The sequence below is a fragment of the Palaemon carinicauda genome, chromosome 3 (assembly GCF_036898095.1).
Source record: "Palaemon carinicauda isolate YSFRI2023 chromosome 3, ASM3689809v2, whole genome shotgun sequence".
Taxonomy (NCBI): Eukaryota; Metazoa; Arthropoda; class Malacostraca; order Decapoda; family Palaemonidae; genus Palaemon; species Palaemon carinicauda.
The window spans coordinates 153,234,475-153,257,197 of NC_090727.1; the positions used below are offsets into that span (position 1 = coordinate 153,234,475).

Consider the following 22,723-nt stretch of genomic DNA (forward strand, 5'->3'; position numbering starts at 1 on the left):
TTACAGATGATTATATATAAATATATATTACGTCATACTATTCTGTTTTTGATTGAATCCTTGCGTTAGACTGCCGAGCACTATTATGATTCAAAATGAACACACTAGCCAACATATATAATATATGTGGAGGGAAAAATCAGATGATAAAGTACAGCATAATGTATAAATTTAACTAAGCAATGAATTCAAATATAAAAAAAGATAAGCTTAAAAGTTTAAAGGCTACTCATGAATGGCAGGGGCAAGGGACAGTGATGTTGCACTATCGAGCAGGAAACTGCCCTAGAGACTGACCATATATAATCAGTGCCTGAGAACCCTCTCCACACAAGCTAGGACCAGAGAGAGCCACAGGCTCTCCCCAACACCCAATCTTTAGCTTACAAGGATGGTCAGGTTTTAGCCACTAAAGGAACTAAAGAGTCTGAGTGGGACTTGGACTGCCGTCTGACAAACACCAGGCAGAGACGTTACCAATCAGAAAGACACGAGTTTCAAAATGGTTGTAGTTGGGGACAGGGAGATTATGGCACCTTGTCACTCATGTTTGGCAAGTAGCACTTTCTGGGGTGTAGATAATGAGTTAGAACTTCCCTCTTGAGATAGGGCTTATGGTAGATGTTAGACAATACTTTTAGCAAGTCTAAAAGCTGCCTCCGATGCCTAGATGACCGCGGAGGCAGCAGCAGTAGGGGATTCAGCATTATGAAGCTTCATCTGTGGTGGATAATATGGGAGGGTGGGCTGTAACACCCTAGCAGTACCAGCTGAACTCGGTTGAGTCCCTTGTTAGGCTGGAGGAACGTAGAGAGTAGAGGTCCCCTTTTTTGCTTTGTTTCATTTGTTGATGTCGGCTAACCCCCAAAATTGGGGGAAGTGCCTTGGTATATGTATGTAAAAGCTGAAATACAGCTGTAGGAAGAAAAGTTACCCCATTACGAGCACTCATCTTAGACCTTAGATCCGAGAAGCCACTGGATATCCACACGGGAGACTGGCTTTCCAAAGAGGTATAGAGTATATCATTCTGAAGCTTTTTACAGGAATATCATCTGTACAAGTACATAGTCTCCTGCTAGCATTAAATGCTGTCTTTTTCAGTATAGTGTAAACGCAACCTGTGATTTCAAAGTTAATACCAAATACAGTACTATTAAATATTCAGGATAAAGAACCCTTTTACCCAGGCCAGGGGATTTGCTTAGGAGCATGGATTTGATTTATAAAGTAGGGTCCTTGAGTGAAAGGTCCAATGAGAAAACCCTGTAGTTATACTTTGAAGTAAAAGTTGTTAATGGTTGCAAAGAAAGTGGGGGCAGCCTCTTTATGGGGACACAATCATTGAAAAAATTATAATTGCTGGAGGTGAGCATCATGTTCCACTACATTTAGGATAGAGGACAGTTTTAACCAGGCTAAGAGAATTGCTTAAGAAAGATATTTGTTACGATGAGACAAGTCGTCTAAAATCATCAAAGAATTCAATTTAAATAAGGTCCTAATGACAAACCCCACCATTAAAGTTTCAATATTTTCATATGGATTCCTGACTGCTTACCACCTTGATGACAGCATCGCAATCAATTTGCAAATGGCTTGAATGTTATTCCTTATCAAAGTTGTAAGAAGATCCAAACCAAATTGTTTTCTTATAGCATATTAGCTATGAATGACCCAGCCACCCAACCAATGTAACCCTATACAACCCTCCATAAGGGATATTAGTTATCACGGCAACTACCAGACAGGTTGACTGAAGCAATACAGAAGGTGTTTCCAAAAACTGTACAACATAAAGCAATTCTTATTTAAGTTGAAGAGACAGCTTAATATGTAAATGCTGCAAGAGAAAGAGAACAAAGTAAGATATAGCCACTTGAACAGAAACAGAGAGGCAACCGATATTCTCCGTTCTCTACCGTGGCCAAATCAAAAGTGGTCAAGCTAGTGAGTGTGCAGGGGGAGCGTGAGTGTCACCTCCTTACTGGGAGGTTGGCTGCCACCTTACTCAAAGTTTTTATGAGTCAGAACACCAGTCGAGCTGAATCTGTCTCCTTGTTTTTAACCAGGTTTATATTTGTGTCAGAACAAAGGACACATTAATGTTACACAGTAATATGAGCACAAACCTGTCATATAGATTTACATGCTTATAAATGCAAGATGTAAAGATTAAGGAATAGGTGAACTGCAATACAAATGGCGAAGGATTACAGTACAGTACTGTTTATCAAATGACTTATGAAAGGTATTAAAGGCTGGAAATGTTAGTACAGTAGTGATAAGTAGAACCTGTGGATACAAAGATTCGTCAATTTAAGGTTCACATTCCTATAACATCTACGATACGTACAGGAAAAGCACACTGCCAAATACGTATCAACAGTTACAGTAAAAGATCAACAATAATTTTGACAATTGACTGAAATAAGGGAAAAAATTTAAACTAGAAAAGAACAAAACTAATGACCCTTACTATATAATAAAATATCAATCTTTACATGTAATACTCTATTACTATTACCTGTGAAAACTTCCATAAATAAGCACTGCAACAGTCAAAGCAAATGCGTGTCCCATGGAGTGAGCAAGGAATTCCAGCCTAAGACTTCACCAAGAAGGGCTTTGCAACTTCTTTCATGTTTCATTCATTTGATCACCAGGGTTTACCAGACTTGGGAAAAGGAGGGCTGTAAATTAATGACTTCTCTGCGTCCTGAACGTTGAGCCAGGCAGGAAATATCAGGTAGAAGTCATATATCAATACGTCTCTTCGCCACTAGATCCCCTTCCTGCTTAGGAAAATATTTGAGGGAGTAAACTGTAATCTAATAGAAAAAAAAATGAAAAATCATTTCCAAATCTTTTAATAAACTTTGTTATTTCTATACTCATCTGATGTCCGCGTCTTCTCCTGAAGCTCAGCTTATCGACGTTTGGTCCCCCAAATTTTCTTCACTTTCTTGTGGTTAATAGCAAAAAGTGCCAGTTATTCCACGTTATACTGTGTTTTTTTTTAATGGCTAATTCTGGAATGGCTATGAGATTAATAACTGATGAATAATAGCCATCACTAGAAATAATAAGTGATGTATTCACTAGTGTACGAGTGAAAGATTACCAACATGGAACATATTTCAACTCGAGGTTCAGAGGGTTGGAGACGCCAATTTCAATAGCTTGACCAGGCGACCCTCGAGTCAATGTGCTGCTAAACCAACAGACCTAAAACTCAGGAAAACCATGATTTTATACGACACATAGGATATCCTTGAAAATCCTCTTCATACATAACACTTCCTACCAATTTTAGTGATAAACAATAACTCTTAGATGCAGTAATCATAATACACCCCAACTGTAGTATACAAAACTATTACATACATAAATATAACAAGGCACTTCGCCCAATGTTGGGGGGTAGCCGACATCAAACAAATTAAAGAAAAAAGGGGACCTCTCCTCTCTACGTTCCTCCCAAGTCCCCTGTGGCCGCGGGGGCATAAAAACAATTAGAATAGCGCCAAAGTTATCCCTGCATGTCGTAAGAGGGGACTAAAAGGGACGGGACACGGGGGCTGGGAACCCCCTCCCCTATGTTATAATCGTGTGAGACAACACTATTATTTCCATAAAATACAAAAACTCAACTTACAAAAAAAGTTTATTTACATTACATTCCTATAAAATACAACAAATTATTCACATGTGCTGAGTACAGTATACAGTATTTACAATATGTATGAAAAAATTTGCCATCAGATTTTTTTAAACTAATATCGATTATTTCTATTACCTCTGAATAGAGCTAGCTATTAATTGGAAGTGCAGCTTGATAACCTCTAAATAAAAGAAATAAATAAAAGATTCCTCCGTCTATATCACACTTTCAAGAGACCCACCAGTATCGAGTGGGTTTACTCGGGGTAATAAGAAAATAAAGCTCCGGATTTAAAGGTTGATATTCAAGTGTCACCTCGAGAAAAGTATGGAGGAGGGAGAGTTACTAGTTCCATTCAGAGGTAAGAGAGGAAATAAGAGATTTTAGTATGAAAATAAAGGTTCATTTCCATAAATTTTACCTCTGAATACAACAAGCTGATTAGTGTGCTTCCTAGTTAATGTTTTTGTTCTGTATGGGCAATGTTTTATCAAAACAAAATATGTGAAATATAAATGAAAACTTCAACGTAAACATGAATTCCTGTCGAATGTATGCCCATGCCATGACCTCCACAATGTCTCTCTTTCTGTTTCATTTAGAAATTGCTTACAATAGCTTTTTCTATTCAGAGAAGAGAAGATACACGTGTGCTTCCTAGTTAATGTCTTTGTTCTGTATGGGCCAATGCTTTATCAAAACAAAATATGTGAAATATAAATGAAAACTTCAACGTAAACATGAATTCTTCTTGGATGTATGCCCATGCCATGACCTCCACAATGTCTCTCTGTTTTATTTGGAAATTACTTACAATAGCTTGTTCTATTCAGAGGAGAGAAGATATACGGAAATGAAGAGAACGGAACTAGTGCCTTGAGTGCCGGGATCTTGCCCTGGAATGTTTTTGTTCAGTTTTATGGTGATTCCTCTTTCTTGGCTCTTCTACGCCGCCGTCCTCGTAAGCGAGCATGACGTCACTCTGCAAAACGAGAGAACGTGTCGTTAGTTTCTCTAGCCCATCTGACTTGAGAGAAAAAGTTGCGAAAAATGAGGCTACTGTATACTGTTTATCTACGTACAGAAGGTCCTCAACTTTAAAACATTTGGGTAGACAAACACAAATCCAACTGAAAATAACAATGATAAAGAAAACCAGTAATAAAACTATATATTTATTTGAAATAACCTGATATCTATTTGATATGAAACCTGACTATTTGTTGACTTTTGTGGCTGGAAATCATGGGCATGGAATTCAGGTAAGACCTCTACACCAAAATTTAACAAAATTTGACTTAAAAACAGCTTCTTGGAACCTGCTTAATTTGTAAGTTGAAGACGTTCTGTATGCCCTTCCTTTTAGACAACGAAGACAACTGACGTAAGATTAATGAAAGAAAGGTCGCAATTCACAATCAAATTGCAAGTTACACATTTCTATTCTTTGTCATTCAAAAATATATATATAAAAAAATAAAAAGATATATGGAAACACTCACATCATCACTATCCAACGTTTGAACATCCACGACCACAGAATTAACAAGTCGGTTCGCCTTCGATATCTTCTTCCTCGAACTGTGCTTTGCAGATTTATCGGGGCTCGCGCTTTCCGTTAACTTAGATTTGGAAGAATGTTTCCTATGCTTGCGCTTCTTTGAGCTTTCGCTCGGCGTCGACTCGTCCGACCTCGACCTTGAATGATGGCTGCCTTCCCTGGATCGAGATCTTGACCGACGATGCCCCGTTTCATCCGACTTGGTCCTTTTCGACCTTTCTTTGGTCTTGTGTTCCTTGTGATGAGACTCCTTCTTCTGAGAAAATAAGAAGCAGAGCTTTTAATATAAGATACACATGGACTCAATGCAGAAATCAGTGAAATCTGGGAACATGCCAAATACTTATTTACTGTAGACAACGATTATATTTCATCATGCACAGGATTCCCAAATTTAAGAAGCAGTAACAATTTCATGATTTAAAAGGAAAAAAATGAAAAAATTATCATCTTTTGCAGACAATATATATTCGTTCTTAAAATATATATATTCCGGAGTAAAATTATGCTTATATGTGACTTTATATCATCTACTATTTTGGTAAACTAGAATTCCCTTAGACATAAAGTGCATTACTTAATGTTTCTCCAGGAATGTTCAAATCTTACATTATAGTAGTTCCCAAAACTGGCCTCTTCATTCAATTCTATTTCCAGAAAAGAAATTCATCAGTAAGTGGAAGTTTATAAATATACTGAAGCAGTACCTTGAATTCATAGAGAAAACTAGGGTTTAAGGAGTGTAGAAAGCCTGTTCTGTCTACTTAAAATTCCCATGCTACCAACAAGTGAAGGGGCGGCTCATGTGTCAGGTGCCACACTCAAAGACATTTCTGTCTGAAGGTATTCAGTTATTAACAAGTTTTTGTCTTTGTTTTGCCTAGCTTGACACTTCCCAAAGAGAAAGGCAAAAGAGAAGTCAAGTCTACAATACAGATATGATATTTTCTAATGAAATTGAGCAGTTAATAGTTCTTGAACCCAAATTTCTTCCCTTATAGACGTACTAATTCTGATGATCAAACATTACACTCCTCAAAGATATCCCCTTGGAAGAACTCTCTTTATGAGTCATCTTGTTACAGAGGCTATGAAAAATTAGTAAAATTACAGTTTCAACCAAAATCGTTAAACCGATATGAAAATATATTTCTAATCTTCGCCAACAAAGATGGGAGGAGGTTATGTTTTCTCCTGTTTGTCTGTGAACAACTTCCTGGCCACAATTTTACTAATAGAGTAGTGAAACTTCCAGGGATTAATTTTTATGTTGAGATGTGAAAGTGATTCAATTTTCAAAGTCCTAGGTCAAAGGTCAAGGTTGAGCAAAAGTTTGACTGAAATAAACTGCACTTTGAGTGCCTTTCTAGTTTCTACTTCAATTGGTGTGCTTTGATTGAATTTGACCTTATTTCTGCCACAAATAATCAAGACTTAAAGATCTAGTAATAGAACAATGTTAAAACAAGATTGTTTGTTTGCCAGACTTCCGGACGTATATAAAATGTGACTTTCCATCGCATTTTCTATGGTTGCATCGTTCGTACCAGTCTTCGTCATATTACAATACCTGGTTACTGAATTGAGCTAATTATTACTTGGTTTTTGCTCTGCTTTGTGGTCGCTTCGCTCGCGATTAAACATTATCTCACTGCTCCTGTGTTCTTTCAAGCAGACTATCTTTTGCTATGCTCGTTAGCCTCATGGTCTAGTATTTCGGTGTTAATTATCAATAATACAAAATTCATCGAGAAATATTTCAGTAACCCTTGATTTCGGAAGATTCAAGTAACTTCTTCGTATGAATCATCTATAAAAACATATGAGTAAAATATTAAGAGATATCCGAATTTGGTTGAAACTGTAATACTACCGAAAAACTAAGTTTTCACGACTAAGGTAGTTACACTGATGCAAGACAATCCCTGGCATTTTTGTGTCTTCTGGGGAATGCTACGGAAAGACTACAGTACTGTATTAAAGTAAACTTCCTCAGCTGACCTAAGTTCCAGCAGACTGAACAACTAGGTATAATGCCACCGCGAAACACAAGGACATCACCACGTAAAGTAAACTAAAGATCGTAAAAAAATAAGTAACAAAGAAAATCCCGGAGTTATAAACGGCAATACTGTACTATAGCTACTGTATACAAGGAAATAGTTTTGTGGCTCTAGATTTAGTAACATTAACAAAAGCAGTAGAGACTCGGTACAATATATTTCTAACAATGAAGGATGATTAAAGACAACATAACTTGAAAGTGAGAAAGATGCGATACCGAAGAGAGAAGAGACGAAAGACAGTCCGGAGAGAACTTGAAACAAACATCAGTGTTGAGAAACAAAATTAAGGAATGAATTAGGAACCACCAACTCCTGAAATGCCTGGTTTTGTCTAGCTGTTGCCTAGCTTTTGTTTTGTCTGCTCTAACTGTATAATTATGATGAAATAAGGTAAGAGTTTGTAACTCGTATGAACACAGAGCATCTACTGTCCATAAAAAAATATATTGATGATACTACCACCAATCTTTCATTCTCTATGTAAATTGGTAAAAAAAAAATTTTTTTGCACCGCTTATTATGTTATTCAAAGAACAATTGTCTATCAACATTACGTAGCAAAAAGGTTAGGTTGTTTCTTTGCCTCTGATCATTTGCTAGTATATTACATTTTTAATAGGGAAATCCTGTCATCTGATGATACTATGTTTGTAAGTTTCTAGAATAGTAATCAAATTTTAATAATGTTCAATCATGAACAAAATATAAAAAGGATCTAGATATTGAACAAGGATATATAACAACTACAAAAGGGAAACCTAGTCGAGAAAACTAATAATTATAATTTGTAAACTGAAACATGACAAAAGCTATTTTTCCACGTTGTAGTCCTTGGGCTTTTAGCATCTAGCTTTGTAGCTTAGTTCGTAATAATAATAATAATAATGATAATAATAATAATAATAATAATAATAATAATAATAATAATAATGATAATAATAAAGGGAGTACTAAACCAAAGGTAAAAACTAAATTTCTTAAATTTTCAAAGTGAATTTAAAAAAAATGGAAACTTTTTAAACTAAGATGTGTAGACTGAATTTCCGTATGAGGAACAAATTATGGCTTAAAAGTATTTCCAGTTTAATTCCCACAAAAATAACAGCTGAATAATATAGACAACAATCAAATATGAAGCAGAAGTTAACACTTAAAAGTGTATCAATCAAATTCCTGAGCTTCAAGAAACGGCACAGATTTTAAACTCTCCTAACATACTGTTTAATACAAAAATCTACTAATATTCTATGTCAGATTTCAATCACTTTCTAGTCCATCCACTATTTCCTCTCTAACAGGATACATAAAGTGCCCTAAATAGTCTCATATTCCAATATTTAACTCCTAAGATTTTTATACCGGAATAACTAAATCCCTATTGTAAAACGAAGAGATCTTCACATTATCTCGCAATTTTAGAGTACAATAAAGTTATTTCATATTGTTAAGCAATCTTTGTCATAACCATTAGGACTTTCACGTATGCTCTTCCCTTACGGAGTTAGAGGCACTAAGTCTTCTCCAATTTCCTATATCATAAACAAATCGGCTCTAATTCTTAACCAATCCTCTTGTTCCATAACGCCCTAAACCTTCCTGATGAATCCCCTAAGGCTTTTTGGAAAGCAATAAAAAAAAAATGCCACAAGGAAGTATTCCTGTGGTTTGAAATACATACATAGGTCTTCAACTTAAAAGAGATACAAACAGAAATCCGACTAAAAAATAATAAAGATAAGATAAAGAAATAGTGTAATAAAACAATATCATATCATTTAATACAGTAAGAAAAACATTTGTAATAACCTGATATTTATTTCATATGAAACCTACTATTTGTTGATTTATGTAGCTGGAAATAATATGCATGGGATTAAAGTCAGCCCTACCCTAGAACAATATTTAACAAAATTCGACTTAAAAAAGCTTCTAGGTCGAAATTTTATCAAATTTGACTTACAAACAGCTTCTTGGAACCTATTAAGTCTGTAAGTTGAGGACCTTCCAGTCATCAGGAATATATTCCACTTTCCCAGTCCTAAGGAGGAAATGTTTGGTACCGTCACCCGTATTTCCTTTCGCAGCTACTGCCATAATTTAATTGCTTTAAGTAATGGGCATGGGCATTTGATGTTTGTGGCTTCGTGTACATTATTGTTATAATTGTTCAAAGGAAACATTGATAATCATGTATTTGTTTTTATGAGTGATATTTTGCAGTTTCATAACAGAAAAAATTGAGTTCTTTATTAATGATAGTTGTTTTTTGTCAAAAGTTCAAAGTTGGAGCAAATGCTTTTTTGTTGACCTGGCAGACATGAGTCTTTTTATAGTTTATTTATGACATATTTGTTTTTCATGTTGTTAATAGTTTATATATGACATATCTCTTTTACATTACTTTTTCAGAATGATTTGTTGTTAATTTGTTCTCTTCATTTATTTATTTCCTAATTTCCTTTCCTCACTGGGCTATTTTTCTCTGTTGGAGCCCCTGGGCTTATAGCATCTTGCTTTTCCAACTTGGGTTGTAGCTTGGATAGTAATAATAATAATAATAATAACTCATTTCCTAATCTAATTTTTAGCTGTTTCGTGAATATAGTATTGCCTTTAAGCTCTGTATGTAAAATGACTACAAAAAATATTCCTCCAACTACCAAATTATGATCATTGTTATATCTCAGAAATAATTAGATAATGCAAGTTTCTATCTATTCCGCTACAAAAGGGTAAAGATTTTCCCATTCTGATTTAAAAAACGAATGTTTTCCTATGGATTTAATTGCCTACTCCCAGGGTTTGATGTCACAAACCTGTGCCATATACCTTGTAAGTTTCAACAACTATATTTCTCAGTGTACCTCCCAATCTTTTCCCTCTTAACATTGGCAATTCAATTTCCTTAACTGAACAGGTTTTAATCAGCTGATCTTCTTATAACTATAAAAAGAATACATTTCCTGTGTTGGTTATCAAAAATCATTTTCAGACCCTCTTCCAATACTGTCTATGCATCATAAGAGCTTGAATTTGCACAGCACACAAAATCAACAATCTAATCTATAGAACACATACCTGGATGAAGAGCGATATTCCAGATATAAGATGTGTCTCAAACCTTCTCAGTCTGTGTCACTGTTGCCCAGCAGTCAAACAACGGGGAAGGGAGGAGAGTGGGGGTGTGTGTGTGGAATGATGGCAGGGGCTCGATGCGCAATTACTGTATCATAAATTAGATTTAAAGTTCTAGTAATACAATAAAATAGAACGGAAGACATTCTCATCACAGCAGATAGGTAACACCATGCAGGAGAGGACTTGTGGACTTGAATTTCAAGAGGGATCACAGACCATGTCTCTAAATTAGATGATACAACACCCACTCGCCAGATAACCCTTTGAGATTTTACAAAACTCGAGTCTAGCAATTTATACTTTGACTACTCACGGGCGTTGTTAAGTCTTTCTCGCTGTAGGGGCAATTCAAAGCTGAATATTTTTCATTTATTGAAAAATTAAAACAAGAACAATAAAATATCTAAAATCAGGTGAATTTTATGAACTGGTGATATAATTTTGAATTTCATTGGTAGATTGTAACTATTAGAATCTCAAAAGGGTTAAAATTGGATCAGACCAGCAAACCAATTAAAGAGAAAGTAGAAGTCATAAAAATATATTCGTACTATAATAAACTAAGTCTGTGTAAGACATTAGCAGAAGGTTAAACTCCACATGAGAAAAAACTGATAAAGACATCAAAAATATAAAAAAATCATCCAACCAACTATAGGAATAATGTTGTCAACCTTCTGGTACTTCACCCAGTTCTTACTGATCCATTTTTTAATTGAAAAGAATTACAACATTCATAAAGATGTGATGCACCTATAAAACTTCTTCAAACTACAGATAATCTAGGATACTGGCAAAGCCTCGCCCGTTTAAAAAAATTACTTTGAGACACAAGTGAACTGATTCAGAATTTTTGCAAATGACTTGCAAAAATACGATCTTATAACTGGTAAACATTGAAGATTATCTGAGTTTAATATTATTAGAATTTTAAGTCCTTACATCAATGGTAGCATGGGACTTATGTCTTCTAAATAAGAGTTGTTCAAGGGACATTTCCTCATTCAAATAATTATTCCATGTTTGACAACGTTGTGCATAGTTGAATATCTTTTAAATGTTAAATATAAAGGAATATATTAGCGATGAAATAGGTACAATAAGATGGTTTTTGGAAGGGATAATTTACGTTAGGTGACAAGTCTTGTTGCTAGTTAAAGACTAAACGTGGTATAATTAAACACATCAGGAACTTGAATATATTGGAACACGCACTGCATGTCCTAAAATATGGTACGAGGAATGAAGACGCAGAATTAGATAAGATATTCCTTCACCGGGTAAAGAAGTGAAGAGATGATCGACAAACGACAACTGGGGTGTTTAATGGGAGGGGAAATGGCTCGACGCATTAGAACGCAAAAGGAGTGAAAGGCTGTGAAAAAAAATAATGTTGCACTTTTTAACCCGTGATGGACCTGGGAGTGGGAATTTCTTACATATCACCATGATCAGCAAAGCTGTGCTAGTCAGTGCCACCCATACTAGGTTGGATTGCCGTGAGCGATCAGACAAAAATCTCCCACCATCACTAATCTGCATAAGCCATCGTGGTGATGAAAATTGGTGAAATCCCAGACATTAATTGACATGTCTGTGGCCTTTGTTGTGGAGTGGACTAGAAATGGCTGCATTTGTTGTTGTTGTTGTTGTTGTTGCACCTCGGAGAAGCGTGGGCTGTAGAAACCTCATTGGAAAATACCCATGTATCGCCAGTGACAACATGGCTCGAAGATGAAGACTTTGAGAATTTATCTGATAAAGTTTGCAGGAATGATATTTGGAGAAATACTAACAGTGGGCAAGTCTTGTTGACGAGTAACACACAAGAGGTTGATTGACAAGAGTAGACATAAAAGATAGAATCTCGGATCCCTTAAATCCATAAAAAATATGTTGAAGTATAAAATAGTTACATAGAATAAACATAGGTACCCCAATTGAAACATCATGGGAAATCAGGTAGAAATTATATAAATAAAATGAAAAAGGAGAAAATATAATTAGAAAATAACGAAAAGAATAAGGAACTTGATACTTAGCAACAAAAAGTCTTACGCAGCCACAAAATGGAGGACTGAAGGTAACCGGAAGTTTTGAACAAAAAAATCGAGTAATTTGAAGCAAATAGAAATTGCAAAGTAAAAAGTCTAAAATATACTGTACAGTATACAGTAAAACACATAGTAACAAAACAAGAAAGCCCTCAATGAAAATTTTTTACAAAAACTGAATCCCTACAAATACAAGAGGAAATGGACAGCATCTACACTCCAAAGCAAAATCTGTACTAAGTAGAGTAGCAAAAATTTACTGGACAGCAAGTATAATATTAAAGCAAGGATGAATGAAATGTAAAATGAATAAATGACATTACGCTGAAAAAGCAGGTGGTGGTAAAATTCAGCATTAGCAGCACAGAAAACAAGAACATGGGTCAGTTGGACAAAAGAATGATTGAGGAGAGTGGTAGCGCAGGTGGTTGGGCCTCAATGCTGGGTTCCTTTTCTTTCATAACTAGAGCAGGTTGTGGAATTGGGAAACTGTTGCAAAAGAAGTAATGACTTATGATTAATGTGTTTACATGAACAAAAGCATTTGATTAAAAATTAGACTTTTCACCAATATATAAATGCGAAGCATCTAAAATAAAAATCTTTGGCATAAGTTGTTTTGGTTGAAGAAGTCTTTTCACAGTGATAATTGTAATAAGTAGTTAAGTAGAAGTTATTATCTACTCACCTGTCCGTTTGATCTCGCTTTTCCTACAGGGTGAAAGGCAAGATTATATAGAAATGAGACTTTGCACTATTAGGAAAAACCTAGTTTACTTTTAGCATTTGCAATTTGTTCTGACAAGATGTCAAACCTTTGTCTTTTACCGAGGATATTCACTTGGAACCTTCTAAGAGAACTTTAGATTAAATTCTCTTTTCCACCTGGAAATGACTGATTTTCTGGTTGTGCTTTTGTTCATGATAAGGATCATTGCCCTAACCTTCTTATAACCAAGAATAAATAAAGCAAGAGGATAACAAGGCTCAGAGCCAGAATTGGGGGTTTATTTCAAAACGTTCCAACTCCACAAAAGTCTCAGGGGGGAATCCAGCGTCACCCATCTACAATTATTAGTAACAAAGCCTGAAAGATAACAATGCTCTACATTACTGAATCTCCATCATGATAAGGAGATTCAACCCAACCCCTTTTTTGGGGATGTTTTAAATTCCAAGATGATTTAAAAGGGCTGATAAAAACAATAACTCCATAAAGAAATGGGTAAACAAGAAGAGGAGAATGTGATCATACCCCTACACCTCAGTCATTAGATTCGAGCTCCTTTGAATAACTATATCTGACCAGACCAGGATGTTGGAGTGTACAAGTGTACGCTGATAATGATCAGTAGAGAAGTGACCAAGGGAGAAAGAATAATTGTCCCAACCATAATGATGAAAGTCTACCTATGCACCTTAAGCTAGATGCCATTTATGTCTAAAGCAGCTCAGCTATCTACATCATGTGATGGCTAGCCACCAAAGATCTTGCACAAGAGTCCAAGATTTAAGGGCAATACACCTAAAAACGGCAGCTGGTTTTCCCAATAAAAGATCTCCAACCTTCAATAAACAAGCAACTATATTTTCAGCAATTTTATACACACACAATTTTGCACACACATTTGGCTCCCATGTATATCAGGGCCATTCTCTTTACACGACAAAGCTCTCTTAGGTAACTCACATATCAAAAGGGAAAGATTTGGAGTCACCTTCTACCCTTGCTTCTTGAAGCTTAAAGATAGACGTGACACTTGAGCCTAAGCAGCTGGGATCAGTTCAGGTAGCATCATAAGGTTTGTAATAGGAAAGACACAGTCTATTCATAATTTTCTAATAGGATTTACCAAAGATATAGGACATGATTCTTTTTCAGAGGTTTAAGAACCTAAAGAGGGAATTATTAGAGTTGAGCTACATCGTCCAACCCTGGGGACTGTGAGGTCACTCAGCACCCTGTGAAGAGGAGGAAAAAGTAATTTTCTGTTTCTGCCTGCTTCTGCAGTCTCTCACTCAGCTCTTCATAATTCCAGTGCAGACCTAAATAGTCACCACGGCAGGAACAGGAGCTACAGTATAACAGCAGCAGGATGATCGAAGGACGCAACAAGAAGCCGGTGCTTTCACAGCAACATCAGGCAACTACTTCCCATCATTTACCCACGGCAGCCCGTGAAACCAACCAAACTATTGTATAAGAGAAAATTCTAAAATTAATGTGTGTGACAGTTCAAAGCCAAAAAAATATACCATGTCTCAAAAATGGTACAGAGAAGCGCGAGAGTAAATAGACAGATGAAAGGGTACCCATCCATACTTAATCATCTACTTCCACCTATAATTACTTTATAAGTTTCAGCAATTAGACCAGATTGTGTGAAGGAATACTCCGAGTGAAGGAATACTCCATATGGAAGAAGGTTTGTTTACTTGCCAAAACAAACACACGTGGCATAAAGTACAATTTAAAATGGATATCATGCCAAGGAATAATACATAATATTAAGAAGAAAATCATGTTAATCTCTAATGTACACACTACTTAATATATTTTCTATATGTTAAACTTACGATTGTTTAGACATCTAAAGAAAACTAACTAAAAATTAATGTCAAAAAGAGAAATGCTGAGGGTGAATGAAAGCTAAAAAGATAGAGCAATGAAAGCAAGTAGGGATGGTTAAGAAAATGAAAGTACGTAGTTTACTTATTTAAGCACCATGATTGTGATAAAAAAAAATAGATGACAGTTGAAGTATGGAAGACTGAATGCTCTACGCTATAAACTGAAGAGATGAGGAGACAAAAGTTGAAATGCTTGAAGTCAATTTTCATAAAAGGAAGTAAACTGCTGATGTTGAATTTGAAAAAAAGGGTACATTTGGAGTAAGAGGGACAAATAGCATTTTTTATATTTTAATACTGTTTGGTCATAAAAAACAGTAGGATGTATAAACTATCACTTACAGGCATTAAGTAAGAAATGAGGGAGACCAAAAACTGCTAACAAGATGAAGTAGAAAAAGGATTGACACAGTGGCCTTGAGGTTCAGGAAGTGAGAGAGAGCATGCAAACACAGGAGAGCGCATGCGAGTGTCAGGCAGAGATGACGCACTGCTCACGAGTCTTCCGCGTGGGTGTAGGAAGCAGTGAATGTTATGGAAGTTTAATACACGGGAAGGTTACCCTAACGCATCAACATATTAATATAACAATTAATTATTTTATTACGTTCTTTGGAATTGATATCTTATAAGAATGAAGTTGTTGATAAAAAATGTATACAATAAGGGCACACGCCGACAGCATCTTTCAATGATGGTAAACATCTCTAAACTTCTCATGACGCATTCCCTAACCACAATGCTTCTGATAACCGTTCAATCTGCGCGAGACGTAGTGGAACGTCACTGACAAGTCTACAATGCATTAAACCAACAGGACTTGGTTCACTGAAACTCAGTCCATTTTATGACTTAGGAAAGGAATCAGAAACCTGAAAGTCTGTCTTCAAACCTTTAAATCCTTTCATCTAAGGCTCAAAGTTCATCATTAACCTGGAGACTAAGGTTTAAGTTTAACATGAGGTAAATTCTCCTTGCTCTTTCTTGTCTAACTTAATGAAACAAAAAGGCCTACCTTTTAGAGGCTTCTTATATAAAAGGCGACTCACGTTCGGCTGCAGTTTCTAGCGAGGCGTGTAGAGCTATGGGAGGGGGGGAAAACTCGACAGCTAATAAGCTTGATGCTAAGTGGATTTTGCTCTGAGAGGAAACAGACACATGGTAGGAACCTTCAAAATAAGAGCATTTAGATCCAAGTTAAATAATCTACGGAAATTAAACCTATAATTTTTTTCTTTGAGGGTTTATCCTAGCATTTTCATTCTTTAAAATTTGCAACATAAATGACAAAAAGAGATTTAAATTTTATATTAAAAGCCCAGTAGAACAAAATGATGGATAGGATGAAGTTGGATGTTTACAAATTATCACTAGTTAGTTAATCAAGTCATCAGAGTTAAGATACCCAACTCTCTTACAGACGGCTAAAATTATCTCATAATAATTATTAAACAATTAAAAGCAGATTCAATTATTGAATAGCTCTTAAAATAATAAACATTTATTCTTATATGAAGTTTGGAGATTCTAAATTTAGGGCTGACAACCGCTCTGCAGTATGAGGGGATCTTCATCCAATGTTGTGGGTGCAACAAAAGAGACCAATTAAAAATTATTTAACTATATCTTTAAAATGGTCTATCTAAACTTATCAAATTTCTTATTCTATTAAGTATGCCATTTATTGAAGCTAACAGGTGTTAAGTGATGCTATATAATAGCTGAAAGGAATAAGTACCCTTTTATGTGGGTATAGTAATCAAGGCTGTATTATCACCATTTCTGTGTCCATCTCATATCAAGTGGGCAATGGACCAACATATTTCCTCAGCATTTACTCATACTATCTGCCAAGCACAAACCAAATTTCTTGTACAAGAAGACTGTTGGAAGCCTTGTTCTTGAAATTTATTGGTATGGCAGAGGGACGTGAGGAAATTATTCAGCAGACGTGCAAGCGGGGGAAACCGACGCGGTTGCACGAACATCTGGACAGGCAGGTAGAAGAATGGAAGTAAGAATGGATGTGAAGCAAAAGGTTAAAAACTGATTGCAAATATGGAGTGAGGTGCTAACCACTTTTGGAATAAACTCAAACAATCTTTCTTTTATAGTTGAAAGATGATTAACAAGATAAAAAAAATCTTTAAAGAATTAGAAAATATATTCAATATGAAAATCAGAAGTATAAAGAAAAACAAAAGGTATGTCTAACAACGTCATTTCCATCCTTCTCAAAGGGCATACAGTACGTGCATGTGGTGTCCTGATTGAAGCGTTGTTGGCTTCATTACTTAGTCAAGTCAAACAATTAATTTGTGAATGGTTTTTAACATAATACACTTAATACTTAATTTGTGACTTAAAATGAACAAATACTTTAAAATATTTCCTGCATAAATCAAAACAAGGATTACAATGACGGAAAAACAAGATTCACGGCTAGAACAGTTACGGACTACATATGTAGTTATTCACAAGTTTTGTTGTGTTGTGTGTATGCACTACAGTTATTTTGAATCTCAACAATCTTTACGTTAGACTGAATCCCCTAAAAAGGTAGTTAGTGAATCCAAGCATTATAACAATGTAAGATAAATTCAACATGATCAAGAGATATGAAGAGGGGGGAAAAAGTGACATCCATTGCAAGTATTTTAGGACAACAGTACCTACCATTATCCATGTCAAAGACTGCACTGCTCAATATGTTACATAAAAGGACTTGTCTAATACTTGTATCATCAATGCCAAGAGGTGTAATTTACGTTGAATTGAAGCTTATTATCCCTATGAATTTTAAGACATACACATAGCAAACACACGAACGGATTCCTAAGAGACAAACGAGAAGGACAAGTCTTTATTTGAAGACTTACGGGAAACATATTCAAATGCATACGTGATTATGAGAATATCACTGCATAAAAGATTGGAAAATGATGAAATAAGGAGAATGGCAGGCATTAGTGAAGATTACAGAAGGGGCAACAGTGTTACGACTAAGATGGCGTTGGCATGAGTTGATGACGAATGATGGGGAGTGAGGAGGGCATGGGAGGAACCTGTTAGGGGGAGAAGATCAAGAGGGAGGGAGGGAATTAGATAGTGAGATAAGGTAAAGGTTGATATGAAGAGATGTTTGGTGGAAGAGGGTGCCTTTGATAGAAGGCATTGGAGAGGGTCCATCTGGCAACTGATCCCTTAATGTAGGGATAACGGTGAGAAAAAAGATACATAATATAATATCCAAGTAGTGTTGTAGCTTGTGCAATATATTGAAGAATTTGGTATTCCTTAGTGATGATCTTGAGAGGGAGTTGGAAGTTGAATGGGGCCCATTGATTAACGAAGACTCGGAGTTGAAAGAACAACTGAATACTGAATAGTTTCCAGAACCAAGGAGCTTCAAACTCAAACATTAGCAGTGTGCTTTTCAATACTTATTATAGTGTTTAGCAATATCTTTGTCCCAGGATCATATACCCAACCATTTTGCATAAATTTCCAATAGTGATGAAGATTTATTCCTTCCACATAGGACATTTACGACGAAAGGAGGAAAAACACAGTTCCTTTTAAGTTGAAAAATAAGAAGCTAGAACCATCAACTCATCCTAATGCTGAAGAACCACGGCCATCAATGGCAGGTCTCTTATAGTAGCCACGTCATCACGAACAACAGCATTGTTGTCCTCCTCCTGCAACTACTGTAGTTCATCACTTCCAACTACACCCTTTTCATAACCAGGAAGCAAGAGATGTCAAGTTTAGGGTAAAGTGCCTATTGTTAATAATAATGTAGTAATTCTTTTAATATTCTACCTGGTTTTCATAAAATGATAACAGGTTTAAAGTGCTTAGTGAGATACTACCGCTAGAGAGTTAGGGGATCCTTTGACTGGCCAGACAGTACCATATTGGATCCTTCTCTCTGGTTACGGTTCTTTCCCTTTGCCTACACAGACACCGAATAGTCTGGCCTATTCTTTACAGATTCTCCTCTGTCCTCATACACCTGACAACACTGAGATTACTAAACAATTCTTCTTCACCCAAGGGGTTAACTATGGCAATGTAATTGTTCAGTGGCTACTTTCCTCTTGGTAAGGGTAGAAGAGACTCTTTAGCTATGGTAAGCAGCTCTTCTAGGAGAAGGACACTCCAAAATCAAACCATTGTTCTCTAGTCTTGGGTAGTGCTATAGCCTCTGTACCATGGCCTTCCACTGTCTTGGGTTAGAGTTCTCTTGCTTGAGGGTACACTCAGGCACACTATTATATCTAGTTTCTCTTTCTCTTGTTTTGTTGAAGTTTTTATTGTTTATATAGGAAATATTTATTTAAATGTTGTTACTATTCTTAAAATATTTTATTTTTCCTTGTTTCCTTTCCTCACTGAGCTATTTTCCCTGTTGGGGCCCCTGGGCTTATAGCATCCTGCTTTTCCAGCTAGGGTTGTAGCTTAGCATTTAATAATAATAATAATAATAATAATATAGGGAACATATCTCACTTTTATAAGGGACTTTTCCAACCTATTTTGAAAGCGACTTACAGGGAGTCTTGTGGAACTAATTAACAATATCGGGCAGGATATTATGGTACAATGCTTGAAAAATACAATAATAATTTGCATTGCTACTCAATTTTCTTTCTTGTTCAATAAATGGGATGAGATTAAGTAACAACACTGGCAACCACTTGCTGTAGAGGCAAAGTTTGTCCCCTGACTTCCTAAAAGTGATCACTCTAAGCAAAAACTCAAGATGAATCATCTATTGAAGAAGAGAATACAGTATGTAGAGGACTACTCTACCAACAACATATAAATCAAAAGATGAACCCCTTGATTTATTCTGATAGGAAAGCCAGACAAAATCTTGACTAGATCTGCTTTTGATCCTGAGTGTAAGTTGAAGCAAAAGCGTGTGATAAATTTTCAAGAGTTGACAGAAAGCATGAAATACAAAAGTTCCTAAAAGATATACAGCTAACCAGAAAACATGCAGAACACAGAACACTCGTTAACCATGTTCTTCAGTTAAGAATAAAGTACCATATAAGAAGAATAAAATGGTCATTTCCGGAAAGTTAATGATAAACTACTATGATAATCTATTGAAGGATTAAAGGTAAAAATCAACCATATACTGTACTGAAAGTTTAAATATAAAACTTAATATTTACTGAAAGACAAAGTGTAATAACTAGCCATTTCCAGAAAGCATAAATGTACAGTAATAACTAATTTACTGAAAGTTTAAACAAAAACTAACCATTTACTCCAAGTCTAAAGGTAAAGACTGGCCTTTTAACTGAAAATGAAAAAGTAGAAACTAGTTTTTCCTAAAAACGTATATTCAAAGTAACAATATATAAGTTCCAAGTTCTATAAATTGAAGTTTAATATCTAGCCATTTACAGAAAGTGTAAATGTAAAACCGATTATTTTATTTTAGCGTGGATATAAAGGAACCATCTACAAGAGAAAATGTAAAATCTGGTATTCTATTAAGCAAAATTTTGAAAATCATTAAGGAAACTGACGTAGTTTTCATTCGTTATAAAAAAGGATTGTTCTGAAGAAGCAGGAGCTACTGCACATACAGACATAGAGCAGGATAGAGTTTAAAGCACAACAAATTATGGTACTGCAAAGTACTCCATCCATATACCAAAGGCACTTCCCCCAATTTTGGGGGGTAGCCGACATCAACAAGAACAAAACAAAAAAGGGGACCTCTACTCTCTATGTTCCTCCAGCCTAACCAGGGACTCAGCCGAGTTCAGCTGGTACTGCTAGGGTGCCACAGCCCAACCTCCCACATTTCCACCACAGATGAAGCTTCATACTGCTGAGTCCCCTACTGCTGCTACCTCCGCAGTCATCTAAGGCATCGGAGGAAGCAGCAGGGCCTACCGGAACTGCGTCACAATCGCTCGCCATTCATTCTTATTTCTAGCACGCTCTCTTGCCTCTTACATCTATCCTCCTATCACCCAGAGCTTTCTTCACACCATCCATCCACCCAAACCTTGGCCTTCCTCTTGTACTTCTCCCATCAACTCTTGCATTCATCACCTTCTTTAGCAGACAGCCATTCTCCATTCTCTCAACATGGCCAAACCACCTCAACACATTCATATCCACTCTAGCCGCTAACTCATTTCTCACACCCGTTCTCACCTTCACCACCTCGTTCCTGACCCTATCTACTCGAGATACACCAGTCATACTCCTCAGACACTTCATCTCAAACACATTCAATTTCTGTCTCTCCATCACTTTCATTCCCCACAACTCCGATCCATACATCACAGTTGGTACAATCACTTTCTCATATAGAACTCTCTTTACATTCATGCCCAGCCCTCTATTTTTTACTACTCCCTTAACTGCCCCCAACACTTTGCAACCCTCATTCACTCTCTGACGTACATCTGCTTCCACTCCACCATTTGCTGCAACAACAGACCCCAAGTACTTAAACTGATCCACCTCCTCAAGTAACTCTCCATTCAACATGACATTCAACCTTGCACCACCTTCCCTTCTCGTACATCTCATAACCTTACTCTTACCCACATTAACTCTCAACTTCCTTCTCTCACACACCCTTCCAAATTCTGTCACTAGTCGGTCAAGCTTCTCTTCTGTGTCTGCTACCAGTACAGTATCATCCGCAAACAACAACTGATTTACTTCCCATTCATGATCATTCTCGTCTACCAGTTTTAATCCTCGCCCAAGCACTCGAGCGTTCACCTCTCTCACCACTCCATCAACATACAAGTTAAACAACCACGGCGACATCACACATCCCTGTCTCAGCCCCACTCTCACCGGAAACCAATCGCTCACTTCATTTCCTATTCTAACACATGCTTTACTACCTTTGTAGAAACTTTTCACTGCTTGCAACAACCTTCCACCAACTCCATATAACCTCATCACATTCCACATTGCTTCCCTATCAACTCTATCATATGCTTTCTCCAGATCCATAAACGCAACATACACCTCCTTACCTTTTGCTAAATATTTCTCGCATATCTGCCTAACTGTAAAAATCTGATTCATACAACCCCTACCTCTTCTAAAACCTCCCTGTACTTCCCAGATTGCATTCTCTGTTTTATCCTTAATCCTATTAATCAGTACTCTACCATACACTTTTCCAACTACACTCAACAAGCTAATACCTCTTGAATTACAACACTAATGCACATCTCCCTTACCCTTATATAGTGGTACAATACATGCACAGACCCAATCTACTGGTACCATTGACAACACAAAACACACATTAAACAATCTCACCAACCATTCAATTACAGTCACACCCCCTTCCTTCAACATCTCAGCTTTCACACCATCCATACCAGATGCTTTTCCTACTCTCGTTTCATCTAGTGCTCTCCTCACTTCCTCTATTGTAATCTCTCTCTCATTCTCATCTCCCATCACTGGCACCTCAACACCTGGAACAGCAATTATCTCTGCCTCCCTATCATCCTCAACATTCAGCAAACTTTCAAAATATTCCGCCCACCTTTTCCTTGCCTCCTCTCCTTTTAACAACCTTCCATTTCCATCTTTCACTGTC

At 36.4% G+C, this 22,723-nt stretch overlaps 1 protein-coding gene across 1 annotated transcript in view; it reads right to left on the bottom strand.

The window, feature by feature from the left end:
* Nucleotides 1-3,683: 3,683 nt before the first annotated feature.
* The window catches only part of tho2 (THO complex subunit 2-like protein), a 66,054-nt gene continuing 47,014 nt past the window's right edge, over nt 3,684-22,723 (bottom strand). Inside the window, exons 28-29 of the mRNA XM_068370970.1 lie at nt 5,167-5,481; nt 3,684-4,646 (exon numbers count right to left, since the gene is read on the bottom strand). Of these exons, the coding sequence (XP_068227071.1) occupies nt 4,533-4,646; nt 5,167-5,481 (429 nt within the window). The 3' untranslated portion in view covers nt 3,684-4,532. The remainder of the gene's footprint in view (nt 4,647-5,166; nt 5,482-22,723) is intronic.